Source organism: Eulemur rufifrons, chromosome 24 (genome assembly GCF_041146395.1).
Source record: "Eulemur rufifrons isolate Redbay chromosome 24, OSU_ERuf_1, whole genome shotgun sequence".
In the NCBI taxonomy this organism is placed as follows: Eukaryota; Metazoa; Chordata; class Mammalia; order Primates; family Lemuridae; genus Eulemur; species Eulemur rufifrons.
The window spans coordinates 23,921,014-23,938,983 of record NC_091006.1 but is presented as its reverse complement, the minus strand read 5'-3'; the positions used below and the strand labels follow the sequence as shown (position 1 = coordinate 23,938,983).

Sequence of the window (17,970 nt, the reverse complement as noted above, 5' to 3'; positions counted from 1 at the left end):
ACCAGAGGATGGCTTGAATGATGATGGCTTTTTTTTTGAGACAGAGTCTTGCTTTGTTGCCCGGGCTAGAGTGAGTGCCGTGGCATCAGCCTAGCTCACAGCAACCTCAAACTCCTGGGCTTAAGCGATCCTACCGCCTAAGCCTCCCGAGTGGCTGGGAATACAGGCATGCGCCACCATGCCCGGCTAATTTTTTCTATATATATTTTTGTTAGCCAGATAATTTCTTTCTATTTTTAGTAGAGACAGGGTCTCGCTCTTGCTCAGGCTGGTCTCGAACTCCTGACCTTGAGCGATCCACCCTCCTCGGCCTCCCAGCATGCTAGGATTACAGGCATGAGCCACCGCGACCGGCCTCACAGTGAGCTATTATCATGCCACTGCACTTCAGCCTGGGTGACATTGCAAGATCCTGTTTCTAAAACTAAAACAAAGAACCCCCAAAGAAAACCTTTCAGTGATAAAGGAAAACTAGGAGGAAATATTAATAGAAAGGAGAGAGTCATGGGCTCATCCCAGCATGGTGGGATGTTTATACTGTTATTAAGAAATGGCATGAAAAAAAAGGAAATTAATATGGTTAAAACAAAGGTCTTAACACTATCACGTTGGGTGGGCCAATGGGACTCCTTGAAAGTCCCCACACCTTAAAGATCCCCAAACAAATCTACTCTACTTATTACAGTTTGGAATAATTTAAAAAGCAGGAATTCAGAGATTATAGTGAGAAAGCTTATTAACAATTGCTCCAGACAATGGTTTAGGTGGGTTAATCAAGATAAAAATTGAGAAAAACGCAAGGGTCTCTTTGTTTAACTCACTACTAGGGAACCAAAACATTATGTACAGGAGAAGGTGAAATTGTCAGGAAATGATAATGAGAAATTCCTGGGATTACCTAATATGGGATCCCCATGCACTATGATGCCAAGGCACACTGGCGAAGTCCCGACTGGGGCTGCAATTAGATTGAGAGAACATAAAAATGTAAGTGTTGATAGGATGATGAAAATTAGAGTGATTACAGATTGCCTATATTAAAAGAATAAAAGATAAAAAAAAAAAAAAATTAGAGTGATTAAACAGACTTTAGGTAAAGAAGTTGTCTCCTTTTCCCAAAGGAGATGTTTTATGAGATGGATATCATGACTGGCTGGGGAACACTTCCCCTACGAAATACTGTAATACAAAACCTGTTGATAAAGTCCTAATGGAGGTACAGTTAGAAAAGTAAGGGTTAATCAAATTTAGATAAAAGTTTATAGGAAAGTTTTATATTTGAACATGCTTTATGTGAAGTGGTTGAATCTCGTTTATCTGACATGGGTGCTTTTGCACTACAAAGGCAGAGTTGAGTAGGTGCAAGAGTCCATAATGCTTGCAAATTCTAAAATATCTACAATATATGTCATATGAAATAAGCAGTTAGATATTGTAAGTGGAAGTGGCTTGCCAGGGATCATTTGGCAAAAAACATTTGAAGTTAAATGTGCTAACCACAGCTGCCTAAGGCAAGGGATAACATTCTTGGGCAAGTAACAAACAAATGGAATAGCCTGGAGAGGAAGAGGTTGGGGAGGGGATATAAAAATACAAGCATTTTGAAAAAAAGTATCATATCCAGAGACGCTGGAGCAATTGGGCCAACTTATGTATGAATCATGTATCTCACCACCAAATGTTATATTTATACTGAGGACCTTGGATGTGACACAGGGCTCCAAATTGAGTGGATAAAGAGACAGAAGAAAGGAGAGAGAGAAAGAGAGAGAGAGAGGGAGAAACAGAGAGAGACATAGAGAAAATGTATTGCCTTTTCTTGCTGACATTTGGAAGTTATGTTACCTTCCTTCCACTGTACTCTCTTACACATATTTGCATTTGTGAATTCTTCTGTGAGAAATATATGAGTGCATATGTCTCTCTGGTATAATGATTTCTTTACCTTTGGACGTATACTCAGAAGTGGGATTGCTGGATCAAATGGTAGGTCTACTTTTAGCTCTTTTATGAATGAGGAATCTCCATACTATTTTCCAGAGAGGTTGTACAAATTTACATTCCCACCAAGAGCATGTAAGCATTTCCTTTTCACTGCATCCATGCCAATGTCTTTTATTTTTTGACTCATCAACAATGACCATTTTGACAGGGGTAGGGTGGTATCACATTTTGGTTTCAGTTGGCACTTCCCTGATGATTAGTGATGTTGGGCATTTTTTCATGTGTTTGCTGGCCATTTGTATGTCTTCTTTTGAGAAATGTCTGTTAATGTCTTTTGCCCATTTTTTAATGGAGCTATTTGTTTTTTTCTGGCTGAGTTATTTGTGTTTCTTGTAGATTTTGGATATTAATTCTTTCTTGGATGCATAGTTTGTGAATATTTTCTCCCATTCCGTAGGTAATCTATTAACTCTGTTGATTATTTATTCTGTTGTGCAGAAAGTTGTAGTATGATTAAGTCCCATTTATTTATTTTTGTTTCTGTTGAATTTGCTTTTGGGGTCTTAATCATAAATTGTTTGCCTCAGCATATATCCACAAATGTTTATTCTATGTTTTCTTCTAGAATTTTTATGATTTCAGGTCTTACATGTAAATATTTAATCCATCAAGAGTTTATTTTTGTGTTGTTGATAAATAAGTATCAAGTTGTTTTCTTCTGGCTGTTGTTATCTAATTTTTCCAGCACCTATTTATTGAATGGGGTGTCCTTTCCCCAGTGTAGAATTTTGTCTGCTTTGTCAGTAATCAATTGCTTGTAGGTGTGTGGTTTTATTTCTGGTTTCTTTATTCTGATTCATTGTCCTATGTGTCTAACTGCAGCAGAGGTGCTGAATTCACCTCAACCTCCTGTCTGCAAGGCTACCAGACTGGCTCTTGGTTGTGGCTGAAATGCTCTAGTAGGTGAGGTGTAGTCATGCCACGTAATTGCCTACAGGGGTGGGAGGCTCCTCCCAGAAGATACAGGGAGCTGGGGGAGAGATTTGGCAACCCCACCTTCCCCCATGGGAGGTAGTAGCTTTTGACCTTGTGGCACACAAAAGCACTTGCTGTGGCTTCTTAGAGGCATACAAGTGAGTCCCAAGCTCCACAGAAGCCTGTGTGTGATAGGTGTTCTGTTAGAGGCAGGGCAGCTACTTCCAAGGGCCCCTGCTTAATTATTCCCTGCAAAACACAGACCAGTCCAGAATGGAAACATCCCTTCAGCTGCATATATCTGAACAGCAGTGGTCAAGAGAGGGTAGAAGGAGAAGGCTCCAAATGGTTGGGGGCTGATCATCTGGTCCCCTTTGTATTTAGGGACCCTCTGGGAGAATGCACTCTTCTCTCAGCTGAAAGTAGCCTGGCCTAAATGCCCAAGCTCCAGAAGATCTACAGTTCTCCAGGTCCGACCATTGCCCAAGGCTGCGTGGTTCGAGTACATGCTGAAGGGTGGAGCACTGACTGTGGACTGAGCAATGTAGAGACCCAGGGCTCAGATTCCCAGGTCAGGACTGCTAGTGAAATACTGCCTAGCCATGAAGGAGGGGAAATGAGCTTCACCCTCTGTGCAGAGCCCGGGCGCAGTGAGCAGAGTACTACTGGGGATGTTCCCCCCCCAATTCAAGCCTAGAATTGGCCATCCCACAGCTCACCCATGCCAACAGCTCACACTTGGGAGCCAAGGCAGCTATGTCCACAGAATTGGGTTGTTGGAAGAGGGAGGTTCTTGTCTCCGCACCTCTTCTTGGGTTCTGGTGCTGCTTCTGCTCTGGGGTAGGATCACTTTTCTACCCTATACACTTCTCTGCACTCATGTCTCTGCTTGTAGGGATGCAGACAACGTTGCATCATGAGCCAGAAGCTTGCTGGTACAAGAGAGTGTGCATTCTGCCTTCCTCTGTCCTTAAAAAGCAATTGTGGCACTTCCCAGTCCCCTTGAGGCAGCTTGCCCAGTTGAGAACTCCAGGCATACTGTTGCTCTCCTGCCTCTCCCTGTTCCTTTGAGTTTATCTCAGTCCAAATGGGTTCTTGGGAATGTTGGTGCGGATCCCATAAAAGGGAGACTTAGGGGCTATGACTTCCCCTAGAGGATAGAGGCCCCCAGCCTGTGTGCAGGCAATATGGTACCTGCCATCTCAGATGGAGCATGTGGGGGGGGGGGAAGCAACCCTACATGGGCCCACAGCCCACTGGTCTGCTCCCAAGAAGCCCTCAGTTAGGCGATGGCCACAGAGCCTGGATTTGTCAGGGTAAAAGGGCTCTCTGACAGATTGGGAGCTGGAAGACTGGCACAGGTGTGAGGGGAGGAAAAGTCACCACTCCCACCTTCCTCTTCCACCAGGAGCTGAATCCCTCAGTGGTTAGACTCTGCCAAAACCATTCTCCTTTGTGTTCTGCTCCACAAATTCTTCCCGTGTGACCTCAAGTTAGGGTAGGTTTTGGAACCTTTCCCACATATTTCACCTGGCCTATGCTTTCTTCCCTGAAACTTATTCTTCTATTTCAAATCATCTGGTGAACAATGTCTCAGATGGCCCACTATCCCCCTCCCTCTCTAGTAAGTGTTTTTATGCGATTCTAATTATTCAATAGTTTTCAACAGAAGTTAAAACTACCAAATACTATACCAAAATGAAGTAAAGAATTCTGAACATTTACAAACAATATTAATACTGTGACTGGATAGCTTGATGGTCTTCTCTTCATGTACACCATGTGAATGGCAAAGTTTAATAAATACTTTTGGTATAATTTCTAAATGAGAATAGTACATGTCTATGTAAATCCATATTGTGTTTAATTCTTTTTATTTTGCCCCAGTTTTTGTTTTCTCTACACCATAAAATATTTCTCACTTTTAAACAAGTATCAAACTTTTTGTAAACACACTTTGATTTGACAAACTAAATTCTGAAAAATCAAGTGGTCACAGGAAGAAGGGAATCTTACATCACAACCTCTTCTTGCTCAAATAAACTGAAGGACCCCCATCTATCAGGGATTACAGCTTCAAGCCTAAATCTAATTATTCCCTTTTTTCCTTCTTTCCTGCTGTAGCAAACATCTGCCAAATAAACAGACAACACTTTGTGATGATGAATATAGCAGTTGCCACACAGGCCAGCAGGAACCCAATCACATCCAGAGAGTGGTACTGGAACCAGGTGAGGTCGTGGGCTGCAACCCGAAGGTGTTTGGCTCCTTTGTGGCGCATGACAAACTCGATCCAGAAGACTGCTCGGTCTAGAGGTTTCATGGGCTGATCGTGATGAATTCTTGATAATTTCATAGCATTCTCTTTATACCTGGAAAAAGAAAGCATAAAGATTCCAACACTGAAAGTAAGTTTACTGGCTAAACATATCAAATTCATGAAAGGTTTTTGAAAAGTGTCTACAAATGATTCAAAGGAAATGTCACAAAATTGACATAGAATTTGAATATTTTAATATGAGTCATTATAGACAGCTTGATCTTTAAATTGGAATATTATTCTTAAATATATTTTTTAAAGGGAAAATGGGAGGTCAGGTGGGAAAGTTACTATCTTTCTAGCAGAGCAAATATTATGAACCATTCTAAGCACTATAAGTAAGATAGTGGAAAGGCTGAGAATGATCATCTGGGTGTTTTCCAAAGGGAATTGTGTCAGGGTGGCTGAAATGCCTCCTGAGACGTCTCTCTGTTTCTATTCTACTCTTCTGTCTTCTACTCTCTGCTTCCCACCCAGTACCAAAAATGAATTTCTGTGAAACAAGTGTCATACCATGACACTCCCTGACTAAGATTTCCATCTAGATTCTCATCACAGAGAGAATCTCTTCTTTGGTCTATAGGACCCTACATCCTCAGTCACTGCAAAACTAAAAAATATTAGGCCTAATGGAAAAAGCTATTCACAAAACATTATAAATTGTATGATTCCAATTATAGCGGAGTTCTAGAGAGAGTAATCCATAGAGAAAAATATTGGTATTTCCCTAGGGTTAAGGGCTTAAGGGAAAAGACATCTATGCCTCATGAAGTTTATTTTGAGTTGATGAAAAAGTGCTAAAATTATGTTATGGTGATGGCTTCAAAATGCTGTAAACATACTAAAAGTATTTAAATTTATACTCTCAATACATGAATTTTATGCATTTTAAATTTATCTCATTATCAAATCTATTAAAATAATGACAATATAAAAGTAAATTTTGAGTAAGAACAAGTAGCACATTCAGAAATTTTATGAATTGAATTAAAATATTGTATCATTTTTGTAAGTTTATTACTCCTTTTAATTGTGAATTGTCTTCTTTTATAAAATTCATCTTTTTTATACTTATATACATATCTGAAGTTATTTTTATGTAGAACATTTTTGCACTAATTGGTTACCCATTAAATTTATAGAGTTTAATGCAACTGTGAAATAACTGGTGAAAAATAAAAACAGGTTTCATTTTGCTTAAAACCTGTAAATTCATTCAAAGTTAATCAACTAATAAAAGGGATGAATCTCATCTTCCTTGCTGACAAGAGAACCTATCTATGAATACAACCTAGCAAAAAAATTAATATACTCACATGGGATCATTAATGACTGTTTTCAAAGCATTGAGCAAATCTGTACTTGACAGTGTGTTGAAGTTCACTCTAACAGCTGCTCCCTTGGCCTTCATGTGAGCAATATTGTCTGGCTGATCCGCAAACAAAGGAATGCCCACCATAGGGATCCCGTGGTAGATGGCCTCATAGATGCCATTGGCTCCACCATGAGTTATAAAAGCCTTGGTTTTTGGATGACCTAGAATTGGGTGAATATCAGCAAAATTATTCATTACAAGTCTTAGGAATAACATAAGAAATGCACAATATAGGACACTGAGAGGGGCAATGTTTTCTAGATGACGGATTAGAATACCCATGAAATTTCCCTGAAATTGCATTCAGATTTGACAGGAAAAAGCACGTACTTTTGTTGGCGAGGTAAGTGAAGGCTGCATGGAAGAAATGGCGTGTCACTGGAGAATGGGAAAATGAATGCAAGATTTCCAGGTGGACAAATGAAAAAGTGCATTCTGGATAAAGAAAATGTACAAATGATATAAAACGCAAAAGAAAAAGTAAAGAATAAGGTTATTCATGTAAGAACATGTTCTCTTAAAGAAACAGTGCAGTCGCTGAGTGTGACATGTCAGGTGTCCAAGGCAGCAGGGAGTGTGATGGGAGCAGTGCTGAACTCAGAGGAAGGACAGACCACACTTCACCGTGGAGCTGTTATCACATTGTAATAAAGAATGGGGACTTATTCCAACAGAACACGCAGAGTCACTGGTAATAGAAGGGGACCTGTTATTTTTCAATGTCATCTGAAATAAACCTCCTGTGTGGAAAAGGATGGGGTAACATTCTGCAAATAGGAGACAGACAACCCAGGAAGTTATTGAAAAATTTTCTGAGAGGCAATTACACCTGAAATAAAGATATTAATATTTGTTTATAGACATAAAGAATATGGGTGTTGTCACAAAATGGCAACTGATACACTTTATTCTTACTCACCAGGACTAGAAAATAAATACAAAATATTTAGTTTTATTTTTGAGATTTCAAAAATCAATACTCACTATCTTAGTTGCTGTTGACCTACTATCACTGTAGTTGGCTGTTAGTCATATATTCAGTACTTTTTCTCCACTATCTTACCAAGAAGGTCATTCTGGGGCAACCACTTGTACAGCCTAGTATTGGGTCCTAAGGTATCTGGTTTCTTGCCATCAAATCTCCATAGAACCTGTTAGGATAAAGAAAATACCTTTTTCCATGGGTGGAACTCCAAGGTTATGGCAGGTAAAACTCTAAAGGGGTTATCAAACATCTATCTAGTTAAACCCCTTCCATATAAAAGATGAAGAAATGAGAACAAAGTCATTAAGTAATGAAAACTACTAAAACTCTGAGGTAAATAAAATAACCAGATTTCATGTGCATGGTGTTATAATTAATTTTGTATATAAGATTTCTAAGCAATGTAGACAAATGATATTTTTAATGGTAAATTCAAATATTTAAGAAATTGAAAGTAAACATAATTCTAATATTAAAAACATGCATCAGTAATGATCTTTTCATTTGTTTATGTATTTTATACTAGCTGTCATCTTCTAAATTTAATAATAATCTTTTTATTTCCTCTTTTAAATGTTTTATTTTTAATTATTTTGGACACATAATAGTTGTACATATGTATCAGGTCCATGTGATATCTTCATACAGGAATACAATGTGTAATAATCTAATCATGCTAATTGTGGTATCTATCACCTCAGGCATTTGAAGGATATGAGTTCAAGTTCATTTATATATACTTGTTACGTAAGTAATTTCTTTACAGTTTGACATTATTTGACTTACAAAAAAATCTATAAGATGAGCTATGTGTGAGAAAGTTTCCAGGGCTGCATTGATACTATGCATGACTACTGTTAGAAGTTGTTAACAGTTCTTCCAAGAAAATTTAAGTGGCAATTTTTGACAAAAACTCAGAGTATTATCACTATTTTGAGTTTTGGAAATTCTTTCAGTGTAGAAAAATAGAGACAGTGGGCAATTTATGAATAACAACACAGCTGTTGAAAAAGCCTAAAATTGTATTTTGCCAAATTTTTCTTAATAGATCATTGACACTTAGATGATAGGCTACAGCAGTGATTCCTATGGTCTGCTATAGCTAACCATTTCCATGCCCAGTACCAAAATAAGCTAGTGATTGCAGAATTCCCAGGCAATCCTCATAAACTAGAGTTTAATTTAGAAGTGGTTACCTTCTACTTGCTATGTGAGCATGAGAATAATTTAGAGTTTTTAGCAGAAAAGTAGCAAGGTCATTAGGAGAAGTCTATGTCAGATGGAAAACTAAAAAGTAATTCAGAAATACACATGGACTACAAGTGTATTGTGTATATTAGAAAATATGTTCTTATTGTATTTTATGAAGGCGGCATCTGAACCTCTTCCCATTCCTGGCTTCATTCTATGTGACTCCTTCCTTTATTCCATTCTCCTTCCTCAACAGAAGGAGCTGTTCACCTAGTGGTGAGATCAGAGTCTTTGTGGGGCTACATTATATAATGCACAGGTTTTGCTCTAAGGGCAGGATCCCATCTGCATCTTTTCATTAGCTCAGGGCCCAGTCCAGAAAGGCAGGCAAGGTTTTCTCTTTTCTAAATCTACTTGCCTAGGTGGGTACCTGGAGTAGTGATTTCTCAGCCCAATCATCCTTTCTCTGAATAGCAAACTGAACAGCACAGCAAATAGGCTTATTCCAAATTTACAGGAGGTACGAAAGGTCCCATCACATGGGAAGCCTAAACTGCAATGCAGTGCAGACTTTTTTCAATACCTGCTTATTGTTTCTGTGCTACTGCAGATACTCACTAAAATTTAACTTCTCTCTGATAATATCTGTAGTGTATACTGTGCCCTCAGGAAGTCTGCTAGCAATAGCATCAAATGACAGGGCAGAATTGGGTGATTTCTGTGCACATGCTTTCAATACCCTGGTAATACCAAAACTTCACTGCACCTCTTCAGTATATTTGTTATGATCACAGTGTTAATGTCAAAGTTATTATAAATGAAAACCCACCTCTTTACTATTGTAGCTTTTTCCATGTATATTTTAGTTTTTGAGCTGATATCTGAGACAATTAGAGCTATCCTAAAAGTTAACCCTTTGGACAGAAAGTTTCTGCAGCTGTACTCTACAAAGTTTAACAGAGTGATTCAGTAGCTGTCCACCATCAGGCACTTTATCTAACCTTTTGTGGGATCTGGGCAAGGGCTGAAGCAATCACATTGGCCCTTTCTTCTGTCATGTTACTGATCATGGACCCCAGAGAAAACACCACAACACCGTTTTCTCCAGAGCTCTGGACAAAGTCTTCCATCTCCTGTGAAGAAAGAATGTGTTCCATCACAAACGGATACCAGTATAAGAAACATATTTGAAAATCTTGTTAAAAACATCCAAGAAGAGAAAATCAAGTATTGTTAAGAATTATTAGAGTAAGGGCTATTTTTTAACTGAGGCAATCACTAAGTTTATTTGGAAAGAAATGTGTATTATGAGATAGATGGCTTCCATTGTGGATATTTGTGCAAATCTGTGTTTGCATGTGTATGCATGTATGTATGTATGTGGGAGGAAGAAATGAAGTAGATCTATTATAATGTATTTCAGAGAGAAAACGTTAGTAAATATTATACCCAGACTCTTCATTTATATTATTATATTTACTAGTATAGATTATTAAAGGCGGCATCACTTGGCTTTAATTCTATATGGTTGAAGTTCTAAATCACTATTGTTCATTTCAGGCATTTTTTTGTAGAATTTTTTTAGTTTAGACCCATTAGAATCATTGTCTGATTATGACAAGGAGGAAATCTTACTAAGAGTTGGGATGATTTATATCTATATTTCTTTAGTTCTATAGTCTTTTAAACCTTACTTAAAGTTTGTTAGAGTTTCCAAGTCTTTTTCCCTAAAACACACACACACACACACACACACGCATACAAATGCATACTCACTAAATAGCTGAAGGTTAAGAATCACTAATATTCAGGATTATGATACTGTGGTTTGGAATTTTAGTCAAATACCCCAAGGATTTCATGAATAATACAGAATTTTATGGTATATAGTTATATAGTTGAATGATCACATTTCTTAGGTTATTATGTAGGTATGAGGTAATTTTTACCCTGAAATTACACTGTTCACTTGATGTGCTATTTATAACCAGCTGGGAGGTACTGTCATTATCCCTTCCCTGTGTCCCACAGAGAGCACCTTTGCCACAATGGAGAGAACCACCAGGCCTTTCTGTCATGGACATCTTGTCACTCTTTTATGTAGCTCAATCACACTATATAAAACTCCAGGTGTTTATATCCTTACTTGGAATTGATTGAGAATTATTCTGACTTGTGATTTCAATTCTGTGCCAATTTTTAAATTTTAATACATTCTATACAGGAATAATTCTAAATTGCTCAATATATTCTCCCAGCAAAGAATCAACAAAGAAACCAACCAAAAAAAGCAATGAGGAAAAAATAAAAAAAAAAATTTATAGAACCAAATGTTTCCTGGATATCACATCAAAATCTTATACTTTTTTTGTTGTTGTTGTTGTTCCTTTCATATTAAATTAAGTCATTGTTTCTTTCTTTGTGTAACATAATGATCAATTCCTTCCAACATAACAAGTATACTTTTATATGTTAATCCTTTCAGTGAAGCTTCTGCTTAAAACTGTTGTTTACAAAACTAATTCCCAACTTTGAAGAACACAGTTTTAACCAAATGACATCAGTTTCAATATGAGGGTCATTGTACTATTAACACTATTCCATGTAATACATGAGGCATGCAGGTATTCTGTGTGATTCAAGTTACCTGAAGCCACATTTGGTGTAACTTGTACTCAATGTTTTGTCTCACTGCCTCACTGCCAAAAGAACCCTTCTTCATCCATTTGGTATAGCAGTAATACAACCTCTCTACAGAATCATTATTGATCTCATTCTGTGACATCTTTATAAAAATAATACAAGATCAATGTAAGAAATTTCGTTATAGTATGAAAAATTAAAGAAAAGACATCGAGTTTCAGCCATACTCTCTGTCCAGAGATATTCCCAATTTAAAGTTTGTGTGCTTTCATTATGACTTTTATTCTGTTTATATAGCTCAATGTATTTATGTGACACATGTTTAGAAAATTTTCTGTAACTTTTAATCATAGAAAAAATTGCGATCTTCTTTTCCTCATCATTTTTCCCTCACTTTCCAAAAAACTTGCATTATGGATAATTATTTTTTTGTAAAATTATTGTAGTAATATGATATGCACAGAGTATAAGTTCTTTATCTTTTTTTAACATAAGATATTTAAATTACTTACAGTATTTATTTTATGAATATCTGACACAAATATTGAATCTACCCATCTTGATTTATATTTGGTTTGTATAGTTTCATATAAGTATACTGTGAAACCAACAGCTATATGCAGTTTTAAACTGCTTGATATATTTTGCCAAATGTCTTACTATTTTAAAATACACAGGTATTGTCTCAGAACTTAATATTTAATGGAAAAGTAAACAATTTGTGGCAACAATTACTTTATATAATAATGAGAGAATACATTTCACAACTATTGACTGGAATTTAAATCATTATGCAAGTTAGTAGCAACAGCAATTATTAGTAATTGTCACTATTTGACTAGTAGTTATCTTGTTCCTTACTTGTCCTCCTTCTCCTTCTCTCTTCCCTCTCTTACTGGCACTATAAGTTTCCCGTAAAATAAATGGGGAAATTTATTAATAGGGTTAGATCGCACAGAATTTTCCTTAATCTTACCTCTCCTTTTGTCCCTTGTGAAAGTTAACATAAGCAATTTGCATTCAACATAAATACTGGGTTTTATCTATGAATAAGATTTCAGTTTTATGTTGGTGCTAATAAGAAGGTAGACAAAAAAGTTCGTATAATAGTGCACTAAAAAATCTTGCTTTTCCTTTGGTCTTAAAAGTATGATATTAAAATAAAATATATTTGGTTCTTATGTTCCATCATAAGGAATATTATTTTATATGCTGGCATAATTCTTTTGCAAATTAAATCTAAGGTTACTTTTCAGATGCACCTTGTAGAATTTATTTGGTCTATATTATATATGCACTGTACATTTTCTCTGTGCTTCTCTAATAGAGTATTATAATGTTGAGACAAAAGTTTCCCTGGGGAGCTTTACTGAGGTATCCTATAGACTTGGCCTAAGACCTGCTCTGACAAGGTAAATCATCCCTTTTATGCTCTAAGAGGTAAAACTCTGGGATCTCAGTGAGGAATGATTTCAATGCTGGAGTGAAACAAGTAAACAAGTTTTGCTGTCAATATTTGGGGATAGGTCGGGCGCGGTGGCTCACGCCTGTAATCCTAGCACTCTGGGAGGTCGAGTCGGGTGGATTGTTTGAGCTCAGGAGTTTGAGACCAGCCTGAGCAAGAGCGAGACCTCGTCTCTACTAAAAATAGAAAGAAATTATCTGGCCAACTATAATATATATATATAGAAAAAATTAGCCGGGCATGGTGGCACATGCCTGTAGTCCCAGCTACTCAGGAGGCTGAGGCAGTAGGATCGCTTAAGCCCAGGAGTTTGAGGTTGCTGTGAGCTAGGCTGACGCCACGGCACTCACTCTAGCCGGGGCAACAAAGGGAGACTCTGTCTCAAAAATAAATAAATAAATAAATAAATATTTGGGGACACTTTTATATTGGTGAGGAATGGTGTCCTTTTAAGCTAGAATAATGGTGAAGAGCCTCAACTCTTACAATAATAAACAAAACAAAATAAATAGGAATATGTTCACCTTAGGCAGTGATTTCGCAGGTTTGCAATGGTGTCCTCCAATGAAATGAAAATTTGGTAAGAACGGGCGAGGAAAATCAAAATCCCAATAGTTTCGAATAAGCCACATATCAGCTTTCTTCATTGTTTCATAGAACGTAGTGGATCTGCCTGAAGGGGACGAAGGAAAGAAAACATCGATGACACAAGAGAGTTGTCATGAGAATATAAGAGTAATTTCCTGAAAGAAGTTGCAATAATGTAGCCAAAGATATATGAAGTGTTTGAACTTTGATAAAACAAATACATACGCACATCAAGACACAGGAATAATTTAATTCATATGTACTATATATGTTGTTCATCTGTGTATATAAGGAAAGCAAAGTGTTAAGAGAACTTTTAGAGGAAATATGTCTGTAACATCAGATCAGTATATTCATAGTCATCAATAATGATTAATATAAGCCACTGTGGAATTACCCATGCATTTGTTAATTTTCTAAAGCTGAAGTAGTAACAAATATACATTTAAGCGACTCTTTGAATTCTACTATCAATTAACCCTACCAATCCCATAAAAAATTCCTTCTAAGGACTCAGTTTAATTTCTACAATTTATGAAGCTAGTCTCATGATCCTTGCTTCTCCAAGTATATCAAGGTTTTTTGAATATATGGTTGAAATCCTAGGACCTACTACTACTTTTGATTCACGTGACGATCTTAATAATGTTAGTATTTTAATAATAAATATATTTGGTCAGGCCTGGTGGTTCACACCTGTAATCCTAGCACGCTGGGAGGCTGGGGTGGGAGGATCGCTGGAGCCCAGCAGTTTGCAGTGGCTGTGAGCTAGGCTAATGCTGTGTCACTCTAGCCTGGGTGACAGAGTTAGACTGTCTCAAAAAAAAAAAAAAAAAAAAAACTACTAATAAATATATTTGCGAAGAACAGCTAGAAATTTTCAAAAATTATAGAAATTAATAGCTTTTGCTACCTCTTCATTGGGATCATATTTTACTTAATTTAGTTATATAATTTACTAAAATAGAGTCACAAACTTGGATGTTCACATATCTGTAAGATTTTAGGCCTTAAAACAGATAATCTCCAAGCCCTTAGTGAAGGAACGTAGAAATGTTGGAAACCTCAAATTTTAGATGTCCATTTCTGAGATAGACCCGTCTCTCAACTGTCAAGGGATCCTTCTGGTTATATAGAAAAATATTTTAATTTCTAAATAAGGAAAATAAGGTACAGAAGGAGAAACAAGTTCTTAAATGCTACATTGATGGTTGTGCTAAAAAAAATGTATAACTCCTCAATCTTCACATATGCCTTCATCAAGGTTTTTCTTGATGTGTCTATTAGCTTGTATAGAGATGAAAATAATGTATCGTATAGTAGATATGAGATTGTTTAAAAAATCCTAAGTGCTTTAGTTTGTACATTTATGACTTAATGGAGTGTCCTGTATAAATTATGGCCACAAGGTTCTAACTGATCCTATAATCTTACCATAATATTTGTGAGATTGATAGATCATCTATATTTTCATTTTTTTAAAATTTCAGCTCATTATGGGGGTACAAAAGTTCAGGTTATATATATTGCCCATGCCCCCCCCCCCGAGTCTGCGTTTCAAGCGTGTCCATTCCCTACAGTGCACATCACACTCATCATGTAGGTATGCACCCATCCCCTCCCCCCTCCCCCACCCCCATCCCCCCTAGTCAGAACTTCAAGTATGTCCATTCCCCAGGCAGTGTGCATCGCACTCATCAAGTACGTATACACTCGTCCCTTTATATTTTCATTTTATAATTGCATTTATGAAACGTATAGTCTTCTGACTTCATATTCATACAAGCTCGCCTTCCAAGGTACAAGGAAAAGTAGGAATTAATAACCACCAATTAAAAATGTACTCACCTAGTACTTCAAGGTACAACTGATCCCACTTCTTCACATCATATCCTTGGAACCAAAAGTCATAATAAAGCACATATATCATATTTTTTACCCTCTCCATGAATGACATTTGATCACTTAATTCTGACGTAATTACAGGTACATATGAAGGAGGGAATAGAAGTCCTCCACCATTCTTCTCAAATATGTAGCCAGGAGAGAAGCGGAGACTATACACAAGGGGTGTTTTAAGTATCTCAGCCACCAGTTCACTGCAGAAACCAATGCCATCTGCAAGAAGGACATCAAACTTTGACTCATGTAGCTTTGTCATAAGTTTCTTGTTTAAAACTGCATCTTTACAAATCTTTCTCATAACTTCAGAAAATCCCCACATGATTTCTTCTATTTCTGAAACATGTGACCAAAATGTGTCTTTTGGAGGATTATATATTGCTCTATGAAACAGTTGCATTAAAGAACCATCAAAGTCATCTTTACTTAAAGATGTAGGATAGACTTCAAATTTAATTGCAGATGTGTTGCTGGGATCAATAACAACAGACGCTGAAGATGCCAGTACAGTCACCTCATGTCCTCTCTGGACAAGTTCATCCAGGATTGTCTTCATATTCATCCAGTGGCTGTATTCTGTGGGCCACACCAGCACCTTTCCACAAGTCCCAGAGCTAAAGTAACCACTCAGTTGCATCAGCAGAAGAAGAGAAGTCCATCGCAGAGCCATCCTGGTGCAGGGCAATGCTTCTTTTAAAACTGCTGTTCTCTTCTTCCCTTTCTCATACTTATAGCCAAGCATAAATCAATCAAGTTAAAATTTAACTCCTACACGTCAAAGTAAGTACATTAACTGAACAGTCTGTGCATGTGGTTGGCAAGTGGACATACCAAAGGTAGATGAGTTCATATTTACTCAAGTGTGTTTAATGTCCCCTTTATGTTTATAAGTGCCATAATCCAGGTAATTTTGATTACCTTGTGTGTGCAAGTAATCTTTTTACGTAACGTATTTTAGAATAGTGTCAAAAATTGTGGCAAATGAGAGGCTCGTTGGTGTGCAGTCCCCTTGATATAGAAGTAGAAATAAAGCAATTATGTAGTTGAGTCAGTATTTCTTGAATATTATGGTTCAAAGATTTGTTTTTGTAAAACTTTGTTGATAGGTAATGTATATACCATATGATTTACCATTATTGTTTAAAATTTAATGTTTCCTAAATGTGCTCAGAGAATTGTGCATCCAGTACAACAAATAGTTTTATCTCCCTGAAGCAAACCTGTGCACTTTAGCTTTTATATCTCTACCCTGAATGTATCCATCCCTCTGCCCTAAGCAACCAATAATCTAATTTCTGTATGTATAAATTTTCAATTTCCTACAATTTGATAAATGGAATCATAACTATGTGATCCTTCATGAGTTGCATTTTTCCGTTAGCATAATATTTAAAAAGGATCATGCATGGTGTCCCTCATGTATGAATTCATTCCTTTTTATTGCCAAATAGTATTCTACCACATGGATACACACATTTTTTTATTCATTTATCAATTCGTGGACATGGATTTTGTTCAATTTCTGGCTTTCATAAAAACCAAAATTATTAATATATTGTTAACATAGACTCTTCTGTTAATACTTTTAATAAACATGAATGTTATTTATTTTTGTTAACATTTTCATAGTGTTTATTATTTATTAATATTCATGTACAGTCTTTGTGTGGACATATTTTGATTTCTCTTTGGTATATGCTTAGAAGTAGAATTACTGAGTTATATGCTACCTGCACGTTCATGCTTCGAAGGAATTGCTAGATTGTTTTCCACGTTGGCTGCACCATTTTCCATTCCATTCCATTTTCATTTCCATTCCATTCCAAAAAAATAACATATCCAGAAATGCTGGAGCAATTGTGCCAACTTATGTATGAATCATGTATCTCACCACCAAATGTTATATTTATACTGAGGACCTTGGGTATGAAACAGGGCTCCAAAGTGAGTGGATAGAGAGACAGAAGAAAAGAGAATGAGAGAGAAAGAGAGACAGAGAGAGAGAAACAGAGAGAGACATAGAGAAAATGTATTCCCTTTTCTTGCTGACATTTGGAAGTTATGTTACCTTCCTTCCACTGTACTCTCTTAAGTTCATTACACATATTTGCATTTGTGAATTGTTCTGTGAGAAATATATCAGTGCATGTGTCTCTGTGGTATAATGACTTCTTTACCTTTGGACATATACTCAGTAGTGGGATTGCTGGATCAAATGGTAGGTCTACTTTTAGTTCTTTTATGAATGAGGAATCTCCATGCTATTTTCCAGAGAGGTTGTACAAATTTACATTCCCACCAAGAGCATGCAAGCATTTCCTTTTCACTGCAACCATGCCAATGTCTTTTTTTTTTGACTCATCAATAATGACCATTTTGACAGGGGTAGGGTGGTATCTCATTTTGGTTTCAGTTGACACTTCCCTGATGATTAGTGATGTTGAGCATTTTTTCATGTGTTTGCTGGCCATTTGTATGTCTTCTTTTGAAAAATGTCTGTTAATGTCTTTTGCCCACTTTTTAATGGAGCTATTTGTTTTTTTCTGGCTGAGTTATTTGTGTTCCTTGTAGATTCTGTATAT

The 17,970-nt window shown here is 36.7% G+C and overlaps 1 protein-coding gene across 3 annotated transcripts; it reads right to left on the bottom strand.

The window, feature by feature from the left end:
* Positions 1 to 4,770: 4,770 nt before the first annotated feature.
* On the bottom strand, positions 4,771 to 16,087 carry LOC138374861 (UDP-glucuronosyltransferase 2B4-like). Of its 3 annotated transcripts, XM_069458071.1 has the most exons (7): positions 15,781 to 16,087; positions 15,335 to 15,426; positions 13,423 to 13,571; positions 9,792 to 9,923; positions 7,678 to 7,765; positions 6,556 to 6,775; positions 4,771 to 5,291 (listed from the first exon to the last, which is right to left on the bottom strand). In XM_069458071.1, exons 1-7 carry the CDS (start codon positions 16,056 to 16,058, stop codon positions 5,012 to 5,014), a joined length of 1,239 nt encoding a protein of 412 aa, XP_069314172.1. In that variant the 5' UTR covers positions 16,059 to 16,087; the 3' UTR covers positions 4,771 to 5,011. The 3 variants fall into 3 exon arrangements, with proteins under 3 accessions (XP_069314172.1, XP_069314169.1, XP_069314170.1); XM_069458068.1 differs by having other exon boundaries at positions 15,335 to 16,087; XM_069458069.1 differs by lacking the exon at positions 15,335 to 15,426 and having other exon boundaries at positions 15,587 to 16,087.
* Between the last annotated feature and the right edge of the window lie 1,883 nt (positions 16,088 to 17,970).